This window comes from Equus asinus, chromosome 14 (assembly GCF_041296235.1).
Source record: "Equus asinus isolate D_3611 breed Donkey chromosome 14, EquAss-T2T_v2, whole genome shotgun sequence".
In the NCBI taxonomy this organism is placed as follows: Eukaryota; Metazoa; Chordata; class Mammalia; order Perissodactyla; family Equidae; genus Equus; species Equus asinus.
The window spans coordinates 14,613,960-14,634,859 of record NC_091803.1 but is presented as its reverse complement, the minus strand read 5'-3'; the positions used below and the strand labels follow the sequence as shown (position 1 = coordinate 14,634,859).

The 20,900-nt window shown below is 57.9% G+C and overlaps 3 protein-coding genes across 14 annotated transcripts; 2 read left to right on the top strand and 1 right to left on the bottom strand.

Annotated features, from left to right (window-relative positions):
* Positions 1-687: 687 nt before the first annotated feature.
* Positions 688-6,926, top strand: ACHE (acetylcholinesterase (Yt blood group)). Of its 9 annotated transcripts, none has more exons than XM_044747776.2 (5): positions 688-822; positions 3,134-4,223; positions 4,582-5,066; positions 5,779-5,948; positions 6,056-6,912. In XM_044747776.2, exons 2-5 carry the CDS (start codon positions 3,156-3,158, stop codon positions 6,181-6,183), a joined length of 1,851 nt encoding a protein of 616 aa, XP_044603711.1. In that variant the 5' UTR covers positions 688-822; positions 3,134-3,155; the 3' UTR covers positions 6,184-6,912. The 9 variants fall into 9 exon arrangements, with proteins under 9 accessions (XP_044603711.1, XP_070340464.1, XP_070340463.1 ...); XM_070484363.1 differs by lacking the exon at positions 688-822 and adding an exon at positions 1,125-1,281 and having other exon boundaries at positions 6,787-6,926; XM_070484362.1 differs by lacking the exon at positions 688-822 and adding an exon at positions 1,128-1,281.
* Positions 6,927-7,120: 194 nt separating this feature from the next.
* On the top strand, positions 7,121-8,359 carry UFSP1 (UFM1 specific peptidase 1). The gene has a single exon (XM_014853945.3). The coding sequence runs from the start codon at positions 7,167-7,169 to the stop codon at positions 8,145-8,147; it is 981 nt and encodes a 326-aa protein (XP_014709431.3). The 5' UTR covers positions 7,121-7,166; the 3' UTR covers positions 8,148-8,359.
* Positions 8,360-8,367: 8 nt separating this feature from the next.
* Positions 8,368-20,293, bottom strand: SRRT (serrate, RNA effector molecule). 4 transcript variants are annotated; one of them, XM_014853941.3, is made up of 20 exons: positions 20,009-20,293; positions 19,638-19,777; positions 15,733-15,861; positions 15,330-15,476; positions 14,883-15,071; positions 12,886-13,055; positions 12,569-12,753; positions 12,257-12,355; positions 12,059-12,176; positions 11,750-11,907; positions 11,370-11,431; positions 11,176-11,254; positions 10,682-10,870; positions 10,174-10,347; positions 9,923-10,076; positions 9,548-9,741; positions 9,197-9,353; positions 8,905-9,006; positions 8,657-8,783; positions 8,368-8,559 (listed from the first exon to the last, which is right to left on the bottom strand). In XM_014853941.3, the coding sequence occupies exons 2-20, from the start codon at positions 19,757-19,759 to the stop codon at positions 8,484-8,486; spliced, it is 2,631 nt and encodes an 876-aa protein (XP_014709427.1). In that variant the 5' UTR covers positions 19,760-19,777; positions 20,009-20,293; the 3' UTR covers positions 8,368-8,483. The 4 variants fall into 4 exon arrangements, with proteins under 4 accessions (XP_014709427.1, XP_014709429.1, XP_014709428.1 ...); XM_014853943.3 differs by having other exon boundaries at positions 8,905-8,994; XM_014853942.3 differs by having other exon boundaries at positions 11,750-11,904.
* Positions 20,294-20,900: the final 607 nt, after the last annotated feature.

The following is a 20,900-nucleotide window of genomic DNA, read 5'->3' as shown; positions in this document are numbered from 1 at the left end:
GTGGGAATAGACGGCTGGGCTCGTCTCCGCAACGTCCCCGCCCCATCCCAGTCCTCGAGGCCGGAGAGGCTGCCTACGGCGCCACCTGGCGGCCGCCGCCCGTGAGCGGCACGCGGACCCACCGGGGTCCCCGGGCCTGCGGGGCCCAGTTCCTGCGGGGCGGGATGGGGGACGCCCAGCTTGGAGAGCCGGACGCGCGGCCCAGGGCCGGGCACGTCTCCGGATTCCGGCGACCCCGCGACCCTCCGCGAGACCTCGAGTCCGCGGACTCTCCGCGCCCTCTCGGCGGGGAACGCGGGTCGGGGGCGCCGCAGGGCTCACGGCGGCCAGGGAGCGTGCGCGCGCCCGCCCCACGCAGCGCCCCGCACGGCCGCACGCGCGCACGCACGCCCCGACGCTCGCCCGCCCGGCCGATCTCCCCAGCAGCGGGCCACTGGCTGGCGAGCCGGCCGCCCCGGGAGCAGGAGGTCGTTCGGCGCGGCGCCCGCGCGCGGGCACGCCCTGCACACTTGCCACCCTCCCCTCGGGCGTGGAGACGCCGCTGCAGCCGCATCGTCCCCATCGGTGTCCCCCTGGAGGGTGGGACGTGGGGGTCCGTGCACCCAGGCCCCTCGGAGCAGGCTGGGGGCGCCAGAGCCAGGCCGCTCCCACCTGCCGGTCGCGGCGTCCAATGAGAGCCTGGCCTGGTGATGTCATGCCCTGACCGGACCCGGGTGACGAAAGTCCGAGGTCACCCATCAGGGAACCAGCGCAAACCCACCCGCGGGGGTTCCGGAAGTTTCCATTGCGGCGGGCGGCGGAATGCGGCCTCGCCCCGCAGCGGTGCGCGTGCTACCACGGTGGCCTGCCTTCTCGGGTGTCCCAGAGTCACCTCTCCCTTCCCCGGGGTCTCCTTCCACGAGGGCCCCCTTCATTTCCACTCGTGATCTCATGTCCATATCTTCATTCCCACAGGTGTGCCCTCGGCCCCAGGAGTGTCCCACGTCACCTTTTCTCCACCAGTGCCACCCGGACCCCTGAGGGGGTCCTCCCATGCCACCCCTGCTGTGTCGTGGCCAGGGATGCTCATTTATTCGGACCCCCCCCCACCCAGCCCCGACAGAGGCTGTCAGTGTGTCTGAGTGTGTCCGTCCGTCTGTGAAAGCCGGTCACTGCGTTTGTCTGTGGCTGTCACTGCATGAGGCCGTCTGCGTGCGTCTGTCTCCGCGGGCTTCTGTCCGTCTGTCACTGTGGGCGTCTGCTCCGCCGCTGCGGGTCTCTCGGTCTCGTCTGTCACCGCGGGTCTGTCCGTCTGTCGGCGTCTGTCACTGGAGTCCTTCTGGGCCCCGGGGTCTCTGGGTCTGGGCTCCGAGGGAGGGAGAGGGAGGGGAGGTGGCGGCCCGGGAGGCGGGGAGGGGCGGGGGCGGAGACAGTGGACGGGGGCGGGCGGGGGCGCCGTGCGGCCCGGAGGGGGTGTGTGCGGGGGGCCGGAGGCGGCGGCTGTCAGAGTCGGCTCAGCCTGCGCCGGGGAACATCGGCCGCCTCCAGCTCCCGGCGCGGCCCGGCCCGGCCCGGCTCGGCCGCCTCAGGTGAGTCTCCCGCCCCGCCCGGGGCCCTCCCCCCGGCCCGCGGCCCGTTCCGCGTCCGAGGGACGCTGCGCTCCCCGAGAGATCCAGGCCCCCAAACGGGACGCCCACCGTGCCCCGGGCCTGCCCAGCGACGCCCCCCGCCGCCCCACACTCATCCTTAACTCTTCCCTCGCCGCCGCATCCTTACGGTCGCCCGCGCGGGAGCCGGCACCCCGCAGGGCCGGCCGCCGCCTCTCCTCTCGAATTCCTGTCGGGACCCCCGAGCGCCCCTTCCCCGCTCGCACCCAAGTGTGGGGCCACTGGAAGACTCGCCCTGCTTAGGGCGGCACCCGAGCTGCGCAGGTTCTTGGCGCCGGGCTGGGCCCCCCCGGATCCCGCGCGCCCAGCGCCCCTGCGCAGCGCCAAGCCGAAGCCCCCTTCGAGGCCCAGGCGTCCCCCTTACGCGGGGACTCCGTCTCTATTTTTTGGGAAGGGGAGGCTCAGCGGAAGCCCCGAGTTATAATTAGCCCCACTCGGGTTCCCTAGTTAATCTCCAGCACCACCACCCCAGCTCAGGGCGGCGGGGGCTGGGTGAGGGGTGACCACCGGCAGAGGGGGGAGTTCCGACCCGGGGAATTTTGATCCCTTGGCTGGAGATGCCGGAACCGCAGCAGCTGCTGCCCAAAAATAGCGCCCCCGCCCCTGCAGCCGGGGATCTCCGGAGCTCCGAGAACACAGGCGTCCCGGCTCGCCCTTCAGACCCTCCTGCGATGCCCGCGAGCCCCCAGACCCCCACCCCAAGTTGCAGGCTCCTGGACTCGGGGCGGGGAGCGCCGTCCTTTTCTGGGTCTCTACTGCCCCCCGCTGGCGGCAGCGTGCCTCGCAGCATCGGACGGACGGGGGCTCGAGTCCTGGGGGGCCAGGGCTGGCGAGCCTCTTCTCTGAGGCTAGGCGAGGGGGCTGCGCAGCTGACCGCCACCCGCTGGCACCAGCACGCTGTGCCAGACAGTGGATGAGGCCTGGCAGGGTGGCGCAGGATGTGGAGTCGGCAGGGTTGGGACCTGCGGCTTCCACACCCTGAATGCCCAACCCACCCCCCAGGGCCCCAGCCCTGGCCAACGCAGGAGAGGCTGTGCCTTCATGCCACCGCAAGGTCCCCCATGGGCGCCTCCCATCACTGAGGGCCCCGCCCCTGTCAGGGGACCTGTGTGTGGACTGCGGCCTCTGGTGCTGGTGCCCGCACTGCTCACACTGGGCCCAACCCAGTCCACCCAGCCCTGGGAAGGAGGTGAGGGTGGTGGGCTCTCTGCGGGACAGGGAAGGGTATTGCTTGGCAGGGCTCAGCACCGTCCCTGCTCTTGTCTGTCTGGGTGTGTGTGTGCCTGATCTCTGTGCCCTCTTGTTTCTCCCTGTCTGCCTGTGTCCTTGTCTCTGCTGTCTCCCTCCCTCCATTTCTCTCCTCCTCTCTGCCAACCTGCCCCACCTCCTCTGCAGCTCAGTGATAACCCCTGGGCAAGAGAGTTACCTAATCTTCTCCCTCCTAGCAGCCTCAGACCTTCACCCTCTGCCTTTCTTTCTCTCAGCAGACGCCTGCCTGCCCTGGCAGCCATGAGGCCCCCGCGGTGTCCCCTCCACTTGCCCTCCCTGGCTGCCCCACTCCTTCTTCTCCTCCTCTTCCTCCTGGGAGGAGGGGCAGAGGCTGAGGGCCCGGAGGATCCAGAGCTGCTGGTGACAGTACATGAGGGCCGGCTGCGGGGCATCCGCCTTATGGCCCCTGGGGGCCCTGTCTCTGCCTTTCTGGGCATCCCCTTCGCAGAGCCACCTGTGGGCCCCCGTCGCTTTCTGCCACCAGAGCCTAAGAGGCCCTGGCCGGGGGTGCTGGACGCCACAGCCTTCCAAAGTGTCTGCTACCAATACGTGGACACCTTGTACCCTGGCTTCAAGGGCACCGAGATGTGGAACCCCAACCGTGAGCTGAGCGAGGACTGCCTCTACCTCAACGTGTGGACACCATACCCCCGGCCTGCATCCCCCACCCCTGTCCTCATCTGGATCTACGGGGGTGGCTTCTACAGCGGGGCCTCCTCCCTGGACGTGTATGATGGCCGATTCCTGACCCAGGCCGAGGGGACTGTGCTGGTGTCCATGAACTACCGGGTGGGAGCCTTTGGCTTCTTGGCCCTGCCGGGGAGCCGGGAGGCCCCAGGCAACGTGGGTCTGCTGGATCAGAGGCTGGCTCTGCAGTGGGTGCAGGAGAATGTGGCCGCCTTCGGGGGGGACCCAATGTCAGTGACTCTGTTTGGGGAAAGTGCAGGTGCGGCCTCGGTGGGCATGCACCTGCTGTCCCCACCCAGCCGGGGCCTGTTCCACAGGGCTGTGCTGCAGAGCGGTGCGCCCAATGGGCCCTGGGCCACGGTGGGCGTGGGCGAGGCCCGCCGCAGGGCCACCCTGCTGGCCCGCCTCGTAGGCTGTCCCCTGGGTGGCACTGGTGGCAATGACACAGAGCTGGTTGCCTGCCTGCGGACCCGGCCAGCTCAGGACCTGGTGGACCACGAGTGGCACGTGCTGCCTCAGGAAAGCGTGTTCCGCTTCTCTTTTGTGCCTGTGGTGGACGGAGACTTCCTCAGTGACACACCCGAGGCCCTCATCAATGCCGGAGACTTCCACAGCCTGCAGGTGACTAGTGGCCGGAGCGGGTGGAGCTGGTTCTTCCAGGCCTGTTCTCCCAGCAGCCCCTCCCCCTGGGGACCCAGGCATGAGGGCTCCTCAAGACCTGCTCCCAAAGCCCCTGGCTTCTGGGACCCTGGCCACCCCCTCCTCCCTGAGGGCTGAATCCCCGGGTGGTCAGTGGGAAAGAGGAGAGGAATTGTAGGTATATTTTCTCTTTCTCTCCATCCCTTCCCCAATCTCATACTCTCTGCCTCCACGGTTCTGGGTCTATAACTGTTCATCTCTCTGGCTCTTTGTCTGTTCATCTGTTTCTGTCTGCCTGTCTGTCTGTGCCCACCCCCGTCCCTCCATCCTGTCCCCCCAGGTGCTGGTGGGTGTGGTGAAGGATGAGGGCTCCTATTTTCTGGTTTACGGGGCCCCAGGCTTCAGCAAAGACAACGAGTCTCTCATCAGCCGGGCCCAGTTCCTGGCTGGGGTGCGGGTCGGGGTCCCCCAGGCGAGTGACCTGGCTGCCGAGGCTGTGGTCCTGCATTATACAGACTGGCTGCACCCTGAGGACCCGGCGCGCCTGAGGGAGGCCATGAGTGACGTGGTGGGCGACCACAACGTCGTGTGCCCTGTGGCCCAGCTGGCTGGCCGACTGGCTGCCCAGGGTGCTCGGGTCTATGCCTACATCTTTGAACACCGTGCGTCTACACTCTCCTGGCCCCTCTGGATGGGGGTGCCCCATGGCTACGAGATCGAGTTCATCTTTGGGCTCCCCCTGGAACCCTCGCTAAACTACACCATCGAGGAGAGAACATTTGCCCAGCGACTGATGAGATACTGGGCCAACTTCGCCCGCACAGGGTCAGCAGTGCTGAGGGGAGGAGGGCCTCCGGGAGCCAGGGGGCATAGAGGGGACAAACAGAGAGAGGAAGCAGCAGAGACAGACAGAAAGGGCCAGAGAGAGGGTAAGTTCACAAAGGAAAGGAGACAAAGGGGGAGCGAGCACAGCAAAGGAGACCCAGAAAGGAAGGCAGGTGAGATGGCAGATCCTGAAGAGCCAAGGACGGAGGGAGGCCGAGAGAAGAGATAGAAGAGGAGAGAGTCAGGAGCTGGACCTGTACAGCTGATCAACCAGACCAGTATCAGCTGTGCGCGTTTCTGCACGCACACACACCAGTTTACCTGTCTGAAGAAGGGGACAATAAATCCAACATCGCATGGGTGTTGTCAAAAGGACCCGTGATGTTTGTAGAGATAGGATGGTTGCATAGTAAGGGCTCAATAAATTGTAGCAATTTTTTAAATGGGAGAAGCACAGACAAAGAAGGAGCAGAAAAACTGAGGGAAAGGGAGAGGAGAGACTAAGGGAGGGCAGGAGGAAGGGGCAGAGTCCAGATGATGGGGATACTGGAGAAGAGAAAGAAGGGTTAAAGAGGTGGCGGGAGGGAGGGGCTAGGGTTCACCATGGAGCCGAGGAGGGCATGGGTCAGGAAGCAGTCTGCCTCCTCCTATACTCCAGCCCCCAGGGCGGGGCAGGCTTGCCTGAGGCTGAGCCTTCTCTTTCCTCCCGCAGGGACCCCAATGACCCCCGGGAGCTCAAAGCCCCGCAGTGGCCACCGTACACGGCGGGAGCGCAGCAGTACGTGAGCCTGAACCTGCGGCCGCTGGAGGTGCGGCGGGGGCTGCGCGCCCAGGCCTGCGCCTTCTGGAACCGCTTCCTCCCCAAATTGCTCAGCGCCACCGGTACGCAGGGACCAGCGGGCCGGGGCTGGGAGGACGGGGGAGAAAAGGGGCGCGGAGAGAGAGAGGGGAGGAGCCGGCCGGGTGTAACCCCTCTCTTCTTCCCCCAGCCTCGGAGGCTCCCAGCACCTGCCCAGGCCCCGCCCATGGGGAGGCTGCCCCGAGGCCCAGGCCCGGCCTCCCCCTACCCCTCCTTCTCCTCCTCTTTCTCCTCCTCTCCTGGCTCCCGCGGCTGTGACCACGGCCTCTTCCCTCTCCGGCCTCAGGGGGCCCCTCCTCTAAGGAGTGGTTGGACCGTGGGGAAGGGACCCCCCTCAGGGATCTCCGACCCAGAGCCCCCTCCCTCCTCAAACCGAGACTCAAACTGGCCAGGGATAGAGGGGTGACCTATGACCCGTCTCAGGGACCTACACGCCTTTGTTATTTAAATGGAAATGAAAAAGCCAATTTTCTTTTTTTATAAAATGATTCTTTGGAACCTGAGCCCGGTGTTGGGGGGACAGGGAGGACCTGGGGCTATTAGCACCCCCCAGTGAGGCTATAACCGTCAACCATTTCTGTCTCTTCTCTTTTCCCCACCAACCATGGACCCTCCCCCTTCTGATCCCGTCTGTTCCTGTCTTCCGGTCATTTTCTCCCCTTCCCTCCTCCTTCCCGCCGTCCTTCTCTGGCCCCGCCTCTACCCTCATCCTCCCGCCGGTCCTGTCTGCTGCTTATCCTCCTGATCCTCTCTCCACCTTCCCACGTGTCCTCCCTGCACTCACGCCCCCCACCCCCATGTCCGTTCCCGGACCTTCCCTCCGTCCTCCCCGCACCCACTTGCCGGGCGCCCTGGCCGCAGACACGCTGGACGAGGCGGAGCGCCAGTGGAAGGCCGAGTTCCACCGCTGGAGCTCCTACATGGTGCACTGGAAGAACCAGTTTGACCATTACAGCAAGCAGGATCGCTGCTCCGACCTGTGACCCAGGCGGGACCCCCACGTCCCCCGCCCTGCCCGCCCCGCCCGGCCCCCTAGCTGTATATACTATTTATTTAAGGGCTGGGATGGAACACAGAGGAGCCCGAGGCTCTGCCCACCCCGACTTTTCCCTGGGGCTCCCCGTCCTCTGCATGTCTTGGGCCGAGCCCCGTCCCCCGCGGTGCCTTCGCCCCTCTGGGCCGCCAATAAACCGTTACAGCCACTGGAGTGTGCGCGACTGGGGAGCGGGGGCCAGGGCAGGATGCCTCAACCACCGGGGCCGAGCGACCGGAGGGGTGGGCGCCGGAGGCAGCAGACTTGCGGCTCGCCGCAGGGAGGCGCAGGCACCCGTGTCCCGCCGCCGCCGCGTGCCGCGTGCCGCCCCGCCCCACGAAGTGGAGCTCGCGCCTGCGCAGTAAGAACGGCGGCACGGGCGCGTTGGTGCATTGTGGGAGCCTTGCGGCTCGCCGTCGCCCCGCTGCTGACTGGGTCTCTCCTGCCCGCCGCCACCCCGAGACCAGGGGCCGAGAGGAAGCGCCGGAGCCCGCAGTTCTCCCCGGAGTCCCCGCCGTTCCCGCCCGCCACCCTGGAGCCACTGAAGGACGTCCATGTGGGCCTAGCCCCACCCGGCCGCGACCCCACTCGCCTGGCCGTCCTCTCGGGCCACTACCTCTACTATCACTACGGCTGCGACGGCCTGGACGACCGGGGCTGGGGCTGCGGCTACCGCACTCTACAGACGCTGTGCTCGTGGCCAGAGGGCCGGGCCGCGGGCGTGCCCGGGGTTGCTGCCGTGCAGGCGGCCCTGGAGGACATGGGCGACAAGCCCCCCGGGTTCCGGGGCTCCCGGAGCTGGATCGGCTGTGTGGAGGCCAGCCTCTGCCTCGACCATTTCGGAGGGCCCCAGGGGCGCCTATGCCACGTGCCCCGTGGAGCCGGGCTTGAGAGGGAGCTGGAGAGGCTTTACTCCCACTTCGCAGGGGGCGGAGGGCCTGTCATGGTTGGGGGCGATGCGGATGCCCAGTCCAAGGCCTTGCTGGGAGTCTGTCTGGGGCCAGACACTGAAGCCTACGTCCTGGTATTGGACCCTCACTGCTGGGGTGCTCCGAAAAACTCCACTGAACTGCAGACTGCTGGGTGGGTGGGCTGGCGAGAGGTAAGCACAGCCTTTGACCCCAACTCGTTCTACAACCTGTGTCTGACCAGCCATAACGCCAAAAAGCAACAGCACGCCCTGGACTGAGGCTAAGGTTCCAGAACTGAGACTGGGTCTCTGGCCCCATACACATTCACCTACCCGCCTCTCAGGCACAGGCTGCTTGATGTCAGGCCCCCCAGGAACAGGAAGTCCAAGCAGAGCCTGCGCCCTTTGGGCTCAATAAAGAGGCAAGACCCAGCTAACCATGGCCCCAGCCAATTTGGGGGAGAATTGGGGAAATACATAATATATAGTCAGTCAGGAGTCTGTGGAAGTGCTTTTATTGGCAGTAGGGCTGAACGTACAAAAAATTCTCAGAGCTGGATGGGACAAGGCAGTCAGAAGTACAGATGATATCAGGAATAAGGAAAAGTAGGCGGCTCAAAAGAAATCCACATCATCTGGAGCATCCAGGTCACGATATTCCACAATGGCCCGTGGGTCTCCACGGACCATCCTGTGAGATAAGAAAGAGGTAAGATGGCATGAGAGTTGAGGGTCCCTGAAAGAGTTTGAAGAGGCAAGAAAGCCTGGGCATCTTGGCTCATTCTCACCTGTTTCGAGGTTTTCCAGGATAACCTCCCTGGCCTCGGAAGGCATCATAGTTCCCTCGGCCAGCACCATAGGGGGCATGCGGGTATGGAGGCCCTCCTGTGGGGACTGCAGGGCGCACAGCACCAGCTATGAGAAAGATCAGTGTTGAGTTGGAAAACTATGACCTCAACTACATCCCAGCTAAGTTTTCTTTCTACCAGCCCCTCACAACCACCAAGCCACTCTTTCAGCTCCCCCTTATGCTTACCTCCATATCCCAAAATGGGGGGCCGAGGCTGACCATAGGGCATCAGGCCCTGGGGGGTCTGGTGTGGGTAGGGGAGTCCCGGAGTCAGGCCTGGGGGGAGTACAACACGGACAGGGACATGAATTACTGCGGGGGGGGGGGTGGTGGACGGACACACACACGGAGACAACAGGAAAACGACAACTGGCTTTTAAGAATGTGGCCTGAGCGTAGGGTAGACAGATTTGGAGAACCAGGAGTCTCAATGGTCCAGGGAGAGGAATGTGGCAGACTCTCACGGATCGTATCTTACTCTGGGCAGGGCCAGGTGGCTGAGCTGGCTTGATCTCAGGCAGAGCTGGGCGCTTGGCATCAGTGAGAAAGTTGTTAAAAAAGGCCACCTCCTTCTTCACTTCCTCAATTTTCTCTGCATGCTTGTTAAAGATATGTTTCCGTACAAACTCAGGGCCCTGGGTGAAAAGAGGAGAGGGTCAGAACAGAGCAGCAGTGGGGCTTCCGTAACCCCAGACCCAATCTGGAAGGGTAATCAACCTCCCCTCTCACCAATCCCACTAAGCAATTTCCTCCCCAGGCCTTGAGGCGGCTTCATGGCTCAACCCCCACCTCCCACCATTTTAACACACAACTCTCTAACATTCCAGACCTTGAATTTCTTGCCACTGAGAGGGCACAGCCACTTATCCTTGCCCAGTTCCTGGGTGTTAGAGGTGACAAACTTTTCCACTTCCTGCTCAGGGTCTTTGCGACCCATCTTCTGGGCCTCTTCCTCTGAAAGAGATTCCCGCACACTCAGCAGCGGAGTCAGCTTCTCCTCAAATGTCTTCTGCCACTCTAGCACTGTGGTTTGGGAACAGAAACCGACAGCAGGTTGGAGAAGGGAGCCAGAAGCAAGGAATACAAATGGGATTAGACAAGAGGGTGGTGGAGCACTGCCTCCAGAGGAGAACTAAGACCAGAGGCAGCTGGGGAGAAAGGGAGACCAAAGGGGAATCAGGAGCGGGGGGAGCTGGGAGCTCACCTTCTCCATGACTGATGCGGTTGGGTGGCATGGGCCCCCGAACATGGATGATGCCACAACGGTTGGGCATTTCATCCTCATTGGGGTACTCGCACGTGTTATAATAATCCAGGGAATGCACAATGCGCAAATAGAGAAGGAGTTTGTCCAAAACCTAAGAGAAACAAGAAGCCGTGAGTTCACCACACTCTGGCCCCTTTGCTGCCCCGAGCCAGGCTCTCGCACACCCCACACTCTGCTCTCGCTGGCACCTTGATAAGCTTCTCATCCCGTTCCACGTTGATCTCTGCTGGGTTCCCTTCCTTAGGGGGCTCCTCAGGGGGGGCACCCCCACTGCTCCCCAGCAGCTCCTCCTCCTCGGCACTCACTTCCTCAATCAGGTAGTCGGTGATATTCTTCAAGATTGGGTTCTGAGAGGGCAGACTCTGGGAGGAAGGGAGATATGGGGCAAGTGAGGCAGAGAAAAGCCCTCAGGGTAGGCAGCCTAGGAAGCCCCCCTCATGTGAGAGGCAAGGTGCAGCAGGAGCTCAGGGCCCACTCGGCCTAACTATAATCGTTGCCTCGTTACTTGTCTTCATTCTTGTATTTGGTCCACCCTAACATACAAATCATCACTAATGCCAGTCTGTTCTGTTGGAAGCAAGAGGTGCTCCCCGACAGAGGCAAACAAGCGGGTGGGTATAAGGATCAATGCCAGAGGTGCCCACACATGAGGTGGTATCAGCTGCTTTTGAAAAAGCCCCATGGGAAGTGACTGACTGTTGGCAGAGGAGGTGTCCCGGGCTCAGAGGCCCAGAGCTGAGTCCTGTCGTCCAGCGTATGGATCAGCTTGGCGGCCAGCTTGATGTCATTGCGCACTATCTGCTTGTGTTGGGTGATGCCGTTGATGTTGCGGACGCGACGGGTCAGGTCTCTGTTCACGCCAGGGCTCAGCTCACACTCTCGGAGCTGGAGGGAACAGAGAGCTTACCAACACTTGCCCAAGAAATGGCAACTCAAAGGCTGGCCCTACTGAGGGCAGAGTGATTAGACCGTGAGCACCCTGAGGACAGGGACCAGGCGTGTCTTGTTCCTGGTCACAGGCCCAGAGCCTGGCCCAGAGATGGAAGTATATAGTTAATGTGAGCAGACTGAATGGATGAAATAGGGGGCAGAATGAATGAAGCAATCAACGAACAAGGGAATCAGAGGTGTGTGCGGCATGGAGCGCCCCACTTTCTCTTCCTCAAAATAGTCCCACTCCCAACACTCACTCGAATATTCTGCAGGTTCCAACAAATCTCCTTGATGTTAACACTGCGGTCAAAGGTCACCCAGCCACGCCGGAAAAACCTATACAAGAAAGAAAACATCAGCATAATCCTGGGGTGCAGATGTTCTTGGCCATTAACCTTCCCTGCACCTTTTCTTCAACTAATCCAGGGTCACACTTCTTTCCATCCCTCACCTCCTCTCGGGCTGAGGCTCCGACAGTGCCACACGCATAAAGCCTGGATATCTTTTACAAAGCTGGAAAAGCAGAGGAACAGAAACCCCATTTAGTGATTCAGGGATTCACTTCGTCCTCCATTCCCCATGTTCTCGGAACCCTGGGGGACTGCCTTTACAACTTTACTCGGGCAAGAAAAAACCAATAAAGGGCTTAAGAATAACAGCACTCGAAAGCAAATGGTGCCGTCAGGGTCAGCCCTCGAAGGGCATGGGCCCATGGAAAGAGGGCCTCCCTATTAGAGAAGTAGGGATATGTGTCAGAAGCAGTGCCAGATCATCCTGTCCCAGCCGTGCCCTAGCTGTCAGCCCCACCCCAACACCATTTTCGCCACTCACAGAAATGATCTCAGCCCGGGAGATGTTGGGGGCGATGTTGCGCATGAAGAGAGAGCAAGTCTTATGCAGTGGCCGGGGCTTACACTCCAGCCCAGGGGTGTCCTTAGGCTTCTCCCTTTCTTCTTCCTTGGGCTTCTCCTTTTCCTTGAGTGCTTCTTCTAAGCAGAAGTGGTGGGAGTTGATGAATTTTTATCGGTGATTTTGCAGTGGACGATATAGAGGTTGTCAAACCCCCACCCCCCAACAATTTCTCACCCCCCCACCTGTTCAGTAGGAAAGAATGGACTAGAAACAGAAAGTAAAACCCACCAGCATCCTCCTTCTCCTCCTCTGCTTGGCCGCTCTCGGACTCCGACTCGGACTCCGACACACTGCCCTCGTCAAAGCTGTCCTCACCACTGTGCTTCCTGTTCCGCTTCTTGCTGCTCTGTGAGAGCCACAGCCAGAGGCGGTGAGGAGACAGGAGGCCCCAGCCCTGCCAGTGACCCCATGCAACAGCTACCCTACCTTTTTGGCTTCTTTCTCAGCGTCGTCTTTCTTCTCTTCCTTTTCCCCATCACCCTCGGATTTCTTAGTTTTGTCATCACTAGAACTGTCATTTTCAGCCTACAGGTGGAGACAATCACTGAGGATGTCGACGTTCCCTTCAACCTCTATCAGAGGGCCCCTCCCATCCTCTACAACTGAGCCCAGAAATTCACCTCTCCTCCACCCAATACACAACCCCCTAGTTCCAGCTTCTCTGGAGCCCACCACCACCCAGGCAGCTCCCTCCTCCCAGGCCCTCACAGGCAGCACCCAGAGGCCCAGCACTCGGACCTGTGTGCCATCTTCTTTCTTGTCATCCTTGTCGTTGGCCTTGCGCTCTCCATCCCCCAGGCCTGGTCCAGCCCGGCCTTCCTCTTTCTTGCTAGGCTCCCCGGGCTTTCCTGCCTGTTCCTCCTCCTCCTCTTGCTCCAGGATGCGTAGGTCATTCTCTGTACCTCCTTCCATCTTAATCACAGCTACCAACAAAGGGAGCAAAGGTCACAATCCAAGGGCCCTGGCCTTCAGCCTTTGGCTTTGTGTCAACCTACTTCTGTTTCCCAACCAAGACCTTGGTCACCAGACACCCCCACCTCTCCCAATCCACACACCTGCATCCAGCATCTTGACAATGGCATCAGCTTTGTCTATGTCCAGGAGAAGATTATCAAACCAGCCACTCTCCATGAGGGACAGGAATACCCTCAGGCGGTTTTGCAGGGCCCCCCGGGCCTCCTGCCTACGCTTCCCCACCTCATCTGGGTGGTACTTAGAGCGAAACCTGGGAAGGAAGGGAGGAGGGAAGAGACAAAATAGTCACTGGAGGCCAGGGCCAGGACATGGGGAGGGGCCCAAGAAAGTTAGGGCATAGCCCCCATCCTCTCACACCCACAAAAGATTAAAAGCAGAGAGACTGGGGAGAGCGGTGCATTAGAACCACCCAATACCCCCAAAAGGAAGCACAGGTTATGCTCGGAGAAGATTTGGGGGAGAGCCAAGAACTAAGAGCTCTGGATTTGGGAAGAGCAATGACTACAGGGCTAGGCCAGGACTGGAGAGGCAGACTGATTGCCTTAAGTCTCTGGGAAACACTAACTTTAAAAAGTGTAGTTTCCCAAAGCTTCTGAGAGGAAGGCTTAGGAAATACAGGCTCCAAAGAACCTCCCTCTCCTCGCCAGCCCCAAACTAGAGTCATTAAAAGGACTGTTCCCACCAACTCCCTCCATCCCTAGGTGGAAGACAGAGGGAAACCTGAAATGCACCAGATAGGAAAAGCCAAAAAGGCAGGATACCTTTCTCCCCCCTTGGGAAGACAAGCAGATGGTAAAGGAATAGGGAGAGACCAAAGGAAGAAACGAAAGTGCCCTTATAACCTTAGGTACTGCCCACAGGGAGAGCGAGAGGAGGGGGGAGGGGGAGCATGAAAAGAGAACATTTAAAGTAGGAGGACCTTGGGGGAAAAAACAGAAGAAATTAAAGAATATGAGAAAAAGGAGAAAGAGAAAGTGTAAAAGTCCCAGAAATCAAAAACAAAGGGAAAAACTAAAGATTAGACTGAGAAACAACAACAGAGTAAATCAGGAAGGAAGTGTTAGGCAGGGAGCAAGAACAGGGACAGAGAAAGAATGAAAGGTACATGAAAGACTGAGACAAAGGGACAGAGAGAGAAGAAAGAGGGGACAGTGAAAGACAGAACAGAACCACGAGTTGAGAATAAGAGCAAAGGAAAGCCGCAGGCGTCACCTCCAGGATCTTTACCTTGGCCGCTTGGTCAAACAGAGCTCAAGATTTAACTAGCCGCGCCCAGGGCCCATGCTGGCAGGTGGGCACCGGCTGGCTCCTGGCTGGGGCGTCCCGGCCCGGATGCCCCACCCCGGCGGGACTCCGCGGTGGGGCCCTGACTGACTAACTGCCTGAGCAATCACATTCAGCTAAACCGCTGCATTGTGCACAGCAGTGCCCTGCCTGTCTGCCTGGCCGGGGCAGCGCGGTCAGCCCAGGGGGCTCATGTATGGGCTGGGTATGGTGGGGGTGGAGGTGGGTTTGCTCCGAGCTCCGTCGATGGGCGGGTGTAGTTCCCAGTTCTGGCTCTTTTCAAGGAGGAGGAGCAGAAAGAGGATGAGGAGGAGGAGGAGCAGGAAGGGGGGAAAAGATGGTTGATTAAAATTAAAACATCCACAAAAGGAAAAAAATTAAAATTCTTTTTCTGTCAAACGACCCTGAGATCTTTGCTTTTCTTGTCTGGATTCACTCGTTGCTTTTGGGAGGACGCCACAGCCACACAGGGTCCCGGCGATCAGGGATGACAATGACCCAATATCAGCAAGTGGGAAGCAGTCTGCCTGCTGCCCCAGGGGAACAGGTGGCTCTGGCCAGCTGCCTGGAGGTGTCCCACTCACTGAGGACAGTGGGGAAGGGAGATGGGGGGCCGTGGCAGACACTGAAGTGACAAGGAGAACCCATCAGCCAGTGCTGCTGTATTCCCATCCCCCACCCCCAGGAAGTTCTGGATTGGGGAAAATGGGAAGAGGACAGGGCTGCAGGCTCCACTGGCGGGGCCAGGGGAAACATGCCAGGGAAAAGACAGCAGGAGGGTAGGGGCACTCACCACTCCTCATCTTTATGAGCCAGGAAGAAATCCTGCATCTGCTGCCTTCGAAAATCCAGCTTGTAGTCATTATAGCGCTTAACTGCCTCGGTCTCATCCACAGAGTCATCCAATGACAGGAGAAACTCCTTGAAGGTCTTCATCACCGGTGGTGGCACACCCAAGTCGATCTCTGCAATGCTGCCCAGCCTGGGGGGGGCCCGGTCAGGAAGTCTTGGTTGTAGGGGAAGAGGGTGGGGGATGGGGGGGCCAAGGTAGCCAGCTGCCCCCTTCCTTTGCCCACCATGGACATCACCCCAGGCACCAACTGCTACCACCCCCCCCAGGCTCTGCTCTGTGTGCCTAACCCACTTCCTGGCTCCAGCCACAGGCTGTAGCAACCCCAGTCCATCCCCCTAGCCTACCAACTCCCTTCTCCCAAGGAACCCCCGAATCCCAGGTCTTTACCTGGCCTGGATAGGCAGAACATGATGCTGCATGATGTGGACGTCTGGGTGGCCCCAGGGCTGAGGGGGGCCATAAGTTGGGCCCCCACCCCCCCCAGCATAGGGCATCTCATAGCCACTGTGGTATGGGTCAGAGCTGTGCTCATCCCTGAGGGTGGGGGGACACAAAAGTCAGACAGAGAAGGAATCATCTCCCAGAGCACGAAGGAGGATGCGACACAGGGAAGGGCATATGGAACATGGTCTCTTGCCCAAAGGTTTAAAGGGACAAGAAGGTGGGTTTACAGCAAGTTTGAGAAAAGGAAAGGACACATAAAGTTCTCAGCAGAAGTGAGGGAAGACAGCGGAGGCCCAGGGGGAACTGAGAGCAAGGAGAGGAGACAGGGAAACTGTTGCCATCTCACCAGTCTCGCCGCATGCGCTTCTGCGGGGGGCTGAGCTCGTGGCGGGGAGGAGAGAAGCGCTCTCGCCGATTCCGGTCATAGTCGCGATATTCACCCCGACTGCGGCGCTCCCGGCCACGGTCCCACTCTCTGGAGACCAGGACGAGCACCAGTAAGTAAGGCACCGCTAGATAACCTGAGTTTACACTCCTGGACAGGGACTTCCTGTCCTATCTGAGACACCAGACTAAAAGCCTAAAATCATGAAACTACTCTCCAAACAGAAAAAGACCCTTGCCTACTTCCATCACTTAGCCATTACCCACAAACTGATGGCTCTCCAACTCTCCCTCCAGTCTGGCCTTTTTCCTGAGCTCAGGACCAACATCAACAATCCCCCGCTAGACAGCCACTGTCACCTAACGTTGCGCATGTCACAACTGAGCCTATTATTTCTACCACTATGGGCCCAAACTTGCTTCCATCCTCCTTGTCCACTCTCAGTTATATCAACGTTATCACCACGCATCCAGTCACCGAGTGTCACCCTTATTTGTTACAAGCTTGTTGATCCTCTGCCTCAAAGCCTATTAAAACTGTCCTCTTCCCTGCCATCCCCAGACACTGTGCCCTAGCCCATGTGCCTGATCCTGGTCATTCCTCCTGTAACTGCAGCATTGGTTTTGGTTACCAGCCCCTGGTCTCTCCCCCTTCTCTACTGTCAAAGTGCTCTTTCCCAAACACAAATCTGCTGATGCCATGCCCTTGCTTAAATGCCCTTGCTTAAATACACAACACTGTTCAAAACCTTGGTTCCTGGGTGTCATTCCAGCCTCTCCACCAGTCTTAACCGTCACAAATCACCTCCATCCCCATCTTAACGAAATAGAAAAAGGAAATCCTTGCTCTAACCCAGTGGGTTTCAAACTTTTTGGTCTTGGGATCCCTTTACACTCTTAAAAATTGTTGAAGATTAAAGAGCTTTTGCGGGGCCGGCCCAGCGGTGCGGTGGTTAAGTCCATAGGTTCTGCTTCTTGGTGGCCCGGAGTTCGCTGGTTCGGACGCCGGGTGCTGACACGGCACCACTTGGCAAGCCATGCTGTGGTAGGCGTCCCACATATAAAGTAGAGGAAGATGGGCACGGATGTTAGCTCAGGGCCAGTCTTCCTCAGCAAAAAGATGAGGATTGGCAGCAGATGTTAGCACAGGGCTAATCTTCCTCAAAAAATAAATAAATAAAGAGCTTTTGCTTATGTGGGTTATATCTAGCCATAATTCTACTCACATTTGAATACTATACTCAAAATCAGAACAGAAAAAAATAATGCCTATTAATTTTGAAGTTAAATATTAACATAAACTACATCTTTTTATGAAAAATGCCTATTTCCAAAAAAACTTCAGTGAAAAAAGTGGATTGTTTTACATTTACAAATCTTTCCAAAGTCTGGCTTAAGAGACAGTTGGATTCTCACATTTGCTTCTACATTCAATCTGTTATATGTTGTTTGGTTGAAAAACATGAAGAAAATCTGGCCTCACAGATACATAGTTGGAAAAAGGAATACTTGAAGAGCCTTTTCAGATAACTGGGGACATTCTTCCATACCACCCAAAACTTGACGAAAGAGCTTCTTAAAGGCTAGCTGCCATGTTGAATCTGAAACCCAATCAATGAACATTCTGTACTCTGCTACATTCGAATCTATTGTTCTACCTGGCTCTTTGAATGGATCTTGACACATCTTTTTATACAATATCAAAACATCATGCTCACTAGTATCACTACGTATCTCCTCAGAAGAGCCTTTAAGTAATGGGATACTGTCAAGCTCACACTGGTAGATACAAGTTTTCCAAAATTTCAGTTTTCACTGGAATGTTTCACTTTCCCACTTGCAACAAAACTGACAAATTTCCTTGAAGTAACAGGTTCTCTTAGTCTGTTTTCAAGAAAATGTCTGTCAAATACCCAAATATGAATAACCACTATTTGACAGTCTTTCATTCAGGTAAAAATGACATCCCACAAAAAAAATAGTTCAGCTCGCAACTCAATCCCACAAATACTCTTCCTCAAGGTAGCCACTGTACTCCTGTATGCAGAAGTGCTTTACGCATACTTTTCATTCATCACGTGTACTAAAACGATGTACAGGGGCCGGCCCCATGGCCGAGTGGTTAAGTTCGCGCACTCCACTTCAGCAGCCCAGGGTTTCACTGGTTCGGATCCTGGGCGCGGACATGGCACCACTCATCGGGCCATGTTGAGGTGGCATCCCACGTGCCACAACTAGAGGGACCCACAACTAAAATGCACAACTATGTACCGGGGGGCTTTGAGAAGAAGAAGAAGGAAAAAAAAAAAGAAAATTGGCAGCAGATGTCAGCTCAGGTGCCAATCTTTAAAATAAAAATAAAAAAGGGGGGGCTGGTCCGGTGGGGCAACAGTTAAGTGTGCTTGTTCTGCTTCGGTGGCCCAGGGTTCGCCAGTTTGGATCCCAGGTATGGACATGGCACTGCTTGGCACGCCATGCTGTGGCAGGCGTCCCACATATAAAGTAGAGGAAGGTGGGCAGTCAAGAATCCAATTTAATAAAATTAAAAATTTCTACTGCTTCATGAAGAACATTAAGTGAAAGTGGATTGGCTGAGGCACCAGCAGTTTCTTTCACCAATGCTATAGCATCAAGAATGTAAATGTCCCTACGGTGAAAACGACAATACCACCCTTAGCGTTAGCATAAAAACAGATGTAACCTCACAGATCCTGAACAGTCTGTGGGCCACACTCAGAACCACCACTCTAAAAAACATTAGAATATGTGCTCTTTTCTGCACACAGCGTTATGTCCCCAACTCCAAGCTGTTCACGCCACCTGTGTCTGGGGAATTCCCATTCGTCTTTCCAAGTCTTGCCAAGTGTCGCTTTCCTGCAGCTCTCCCCTCCCTGAGAAGATCTGTTCCCTCAGCGCTTACCATCTTCATAACGATCTCTCATACACACTCACTCGCAGCATATACCCAAGGCCATTCTGTCCCTGACTTCAAGCCCCAGACTGTAAACTCCTCAAGGGCAATAACCACATCTTATCCATCTTCAGAATTCAGAAGAGCATCTCTGATTTCCTTCCTTCTCAGAAAATACCAAGGAAAACAAAGAGCCACATAGAGCCTCCACGATGAAGAGATTCACTGACGGACAGACTGACTGATTTAGTCACTTTTTCAAAACAATACTGAATGAACAAATGTTATCACAGTAAGTCACCTCAAACTCTTTTTTTCTGGTAATCCAAAGGGAGCCAGTGCCATCAGCTCATTGGATATTTATGATGTCCCTTATATTAAAAAAGTCTTCCACAGTTCCTCTCATCTTGATTACTTTATTTAAAAACACGTTAGACATTTCTTAATGGAAACACCTTAACTATAATTAACTCAAGAACATCCCAGAAAGCTAATCTCTAGCTGACTCAAACCTAATCAATTAACCCAACCATCACCCTCCAAAGAACTCCTTCTGATGTTAGCCAGGACAATCACAAGAAATTTCACCATATTCTGCCAGGCAACTGGTCTGACAACCTCACCCGTCAAGCCAATTCTGTATGACTTTTTTCCAATCCACCTTCTCGAGATATAATTTACAAACACTAAAATGCGCACATTTGAAGTACACGTATAAACACTGCTTTTTCATACTCAAAACTCTCTTAGCTCTATTGCTTTGATCTCCCGGACATTTCAAAACCAAGCCAGAGCGAGCTCTTGGGCTAACAGCAAATAGGCTGAACCGCAGGAAACGGCCAACAACGAGAGGTCTCACCTGGTCCGCCCTGATAAAATTACAAGGGCAGCGCCATGAGGATGGAGGACAGCAGAACGAGACAGGGGCACAAAACTGAGGAAAAGCAGCGTCTCACCGGTCATTCCAATCGTCCCCTCGCCGTCTTTCATCCCTCTCCCTGGAACGGTCATAGTCGCTGCGCTCTCTTCTAAACTTGTCCCTGCGCCTGCGATCGTACTCGTCATCACTGTCACCCATGGCGCGGTCGCAGGGGGCCTGGAGCCCGGACAGGGGCGGTCAGGGCACCGAACAATGACGGGAGGGAAGGCTCGCCCCTCCGCAGCAGCGCGCCCGCCCCGCTCCGCACAGGCCAGCCAGCCGCCGTCCCCGCCATCCTAAGCCCTCTTCTCCGGCGGGTCGGCGGCTCCGACGCGGCGCTCGTCCCCACGGGTCTCCCGCCACCCCGCGGGCCCCGGGCCCCGCTCTCCGGGCGCTCCCCTCCCCCACCTGGGAGCGGCCGCGGCCGTTAGTCTCGCGCTCGGGCGGGCTGGCTTTCCGGGCGACCTGGGCCCGCCTCCGGCCTCGGGCGCGCGACGAGGACGGTGAGGAGGGTGAGAGGGAGACGCGGGGCCCTCAGCTAGGGGGCTGAGGCGACGAGAAGAAGGTGGGCCAGCGACGATGGGCGGTCGGCGCGCGCCGCTCGCGCTGCGCCTGCGTCACCGGCGACACACCGCCTCCAACAGCAGACTGGCCCCCGCGCGGCCCGAGCTGGAACTAAACCTAAGAGGGAAGGACGGGGAGCACCGGGGCATGACGGGAAGGGGCGGGGACCCGGAAGTCTCGCACGCTTTCCAGGACGAGAATTGCGCAAGCGAGAAGACCTACGGGAAGCCGGCTGGACCAAGCGCCGCCTCGAGAGGGCGGTAGAGCCCTCTGGGCGTGAAGGGGCGCTTCTCCGGGCCGAGGGCGACGGCCACGTTTCCTTGGCTTGGTCTTGGGTCTTTTCCAGTTCCCATCCAGCCGTTGTCCGGCCCGCGCTTGCTCCGGGCGCCTTCTAACCTCCTCCTGGGTGGTTGCGCCCCTCTCCTCGCGCAGCGCCGGGGCTTGGGGAATGCGTTCGCTCAGCATGATGGAGCAACCATTTTAAAGCATCCCTCCCACCATTTTGTGCTCCCACCAAAGAACCAGCCTTTATTGGTGACTCGGTGTGAGCTCCGTGGAAAACCCATTGTTCCTGCTCTTCTCCGACAAAGGCGCCCCATCTTTAAGCAGAACGGCCAAATCTCAGTCTTATTCCCAACCAGTACTTTGATGAGACAGGCAGGATTTGGCTTGCCCCAGATGAAACGCACCACCACCCCAGAGATAATACCACGTCCTGCTCAGTGAATTGAGTGGA

What these genes read in the sequence shown, in the direction of transcription:
- ACHE (XM_070484362.1), top strand. Translation starts at nt 1,178, where the DNA reads ATGAGGCCGTCTGCGTGCGTCTGTCTCCGCGGGCTTCTGTCCGTCTGT. An exon ending in GGTCTCGTCTGTCACCGCGG is followed by an intron (nt 1,282 to 3,133) that starts GTCTGTCCGTCT and finishes TTCTCTCAGCAG; the next exon opens with ACGCCTGCCTGCCCTGGCAG. An exon ending in GCCAACTTCGCCCGCACAGG is followed by an intron (nt 5,067 to 5,778) that starts GTCAGCAGTGCT and finishes TTCCTCCCGCAG; the next exon opens with GGACCCCAATGACCCCCGGG.
- UFSP1 (XM_014853945.3), top strand. Translation starts at nt 7,167, where the DNA reads ATGCCTCAACCACCGGGGCCGAGCGACCGGAGGGGTGGGCGCCGGAGG.
- SRRT (XM_014853941.3), bottom strand. Translation starts at nt 19,759, where the DNA reads ATGGGTGACAGTGATGACGAGTACGATCGCAGGCGCAGGGACAAGTTT. An exon ending in GTTCTGCCTATCCAGGCCAG is followed by an intron (nt 15,072 to 15,329) that starts GTAAAGACCTGG and finishes GGCCCCCCCCAG; the next exon opens with GCTGGGCAGCATTGCAGAGA. An exon ending in CCTGGAAAACCTCGAAACAG is followed by an intron (nt 8,560 to 8,656) that starts GTGAGAATGAGC and finishes CTTATCTCACAG; the next exon opens with GATGGTCCGTGGAGACCCAC.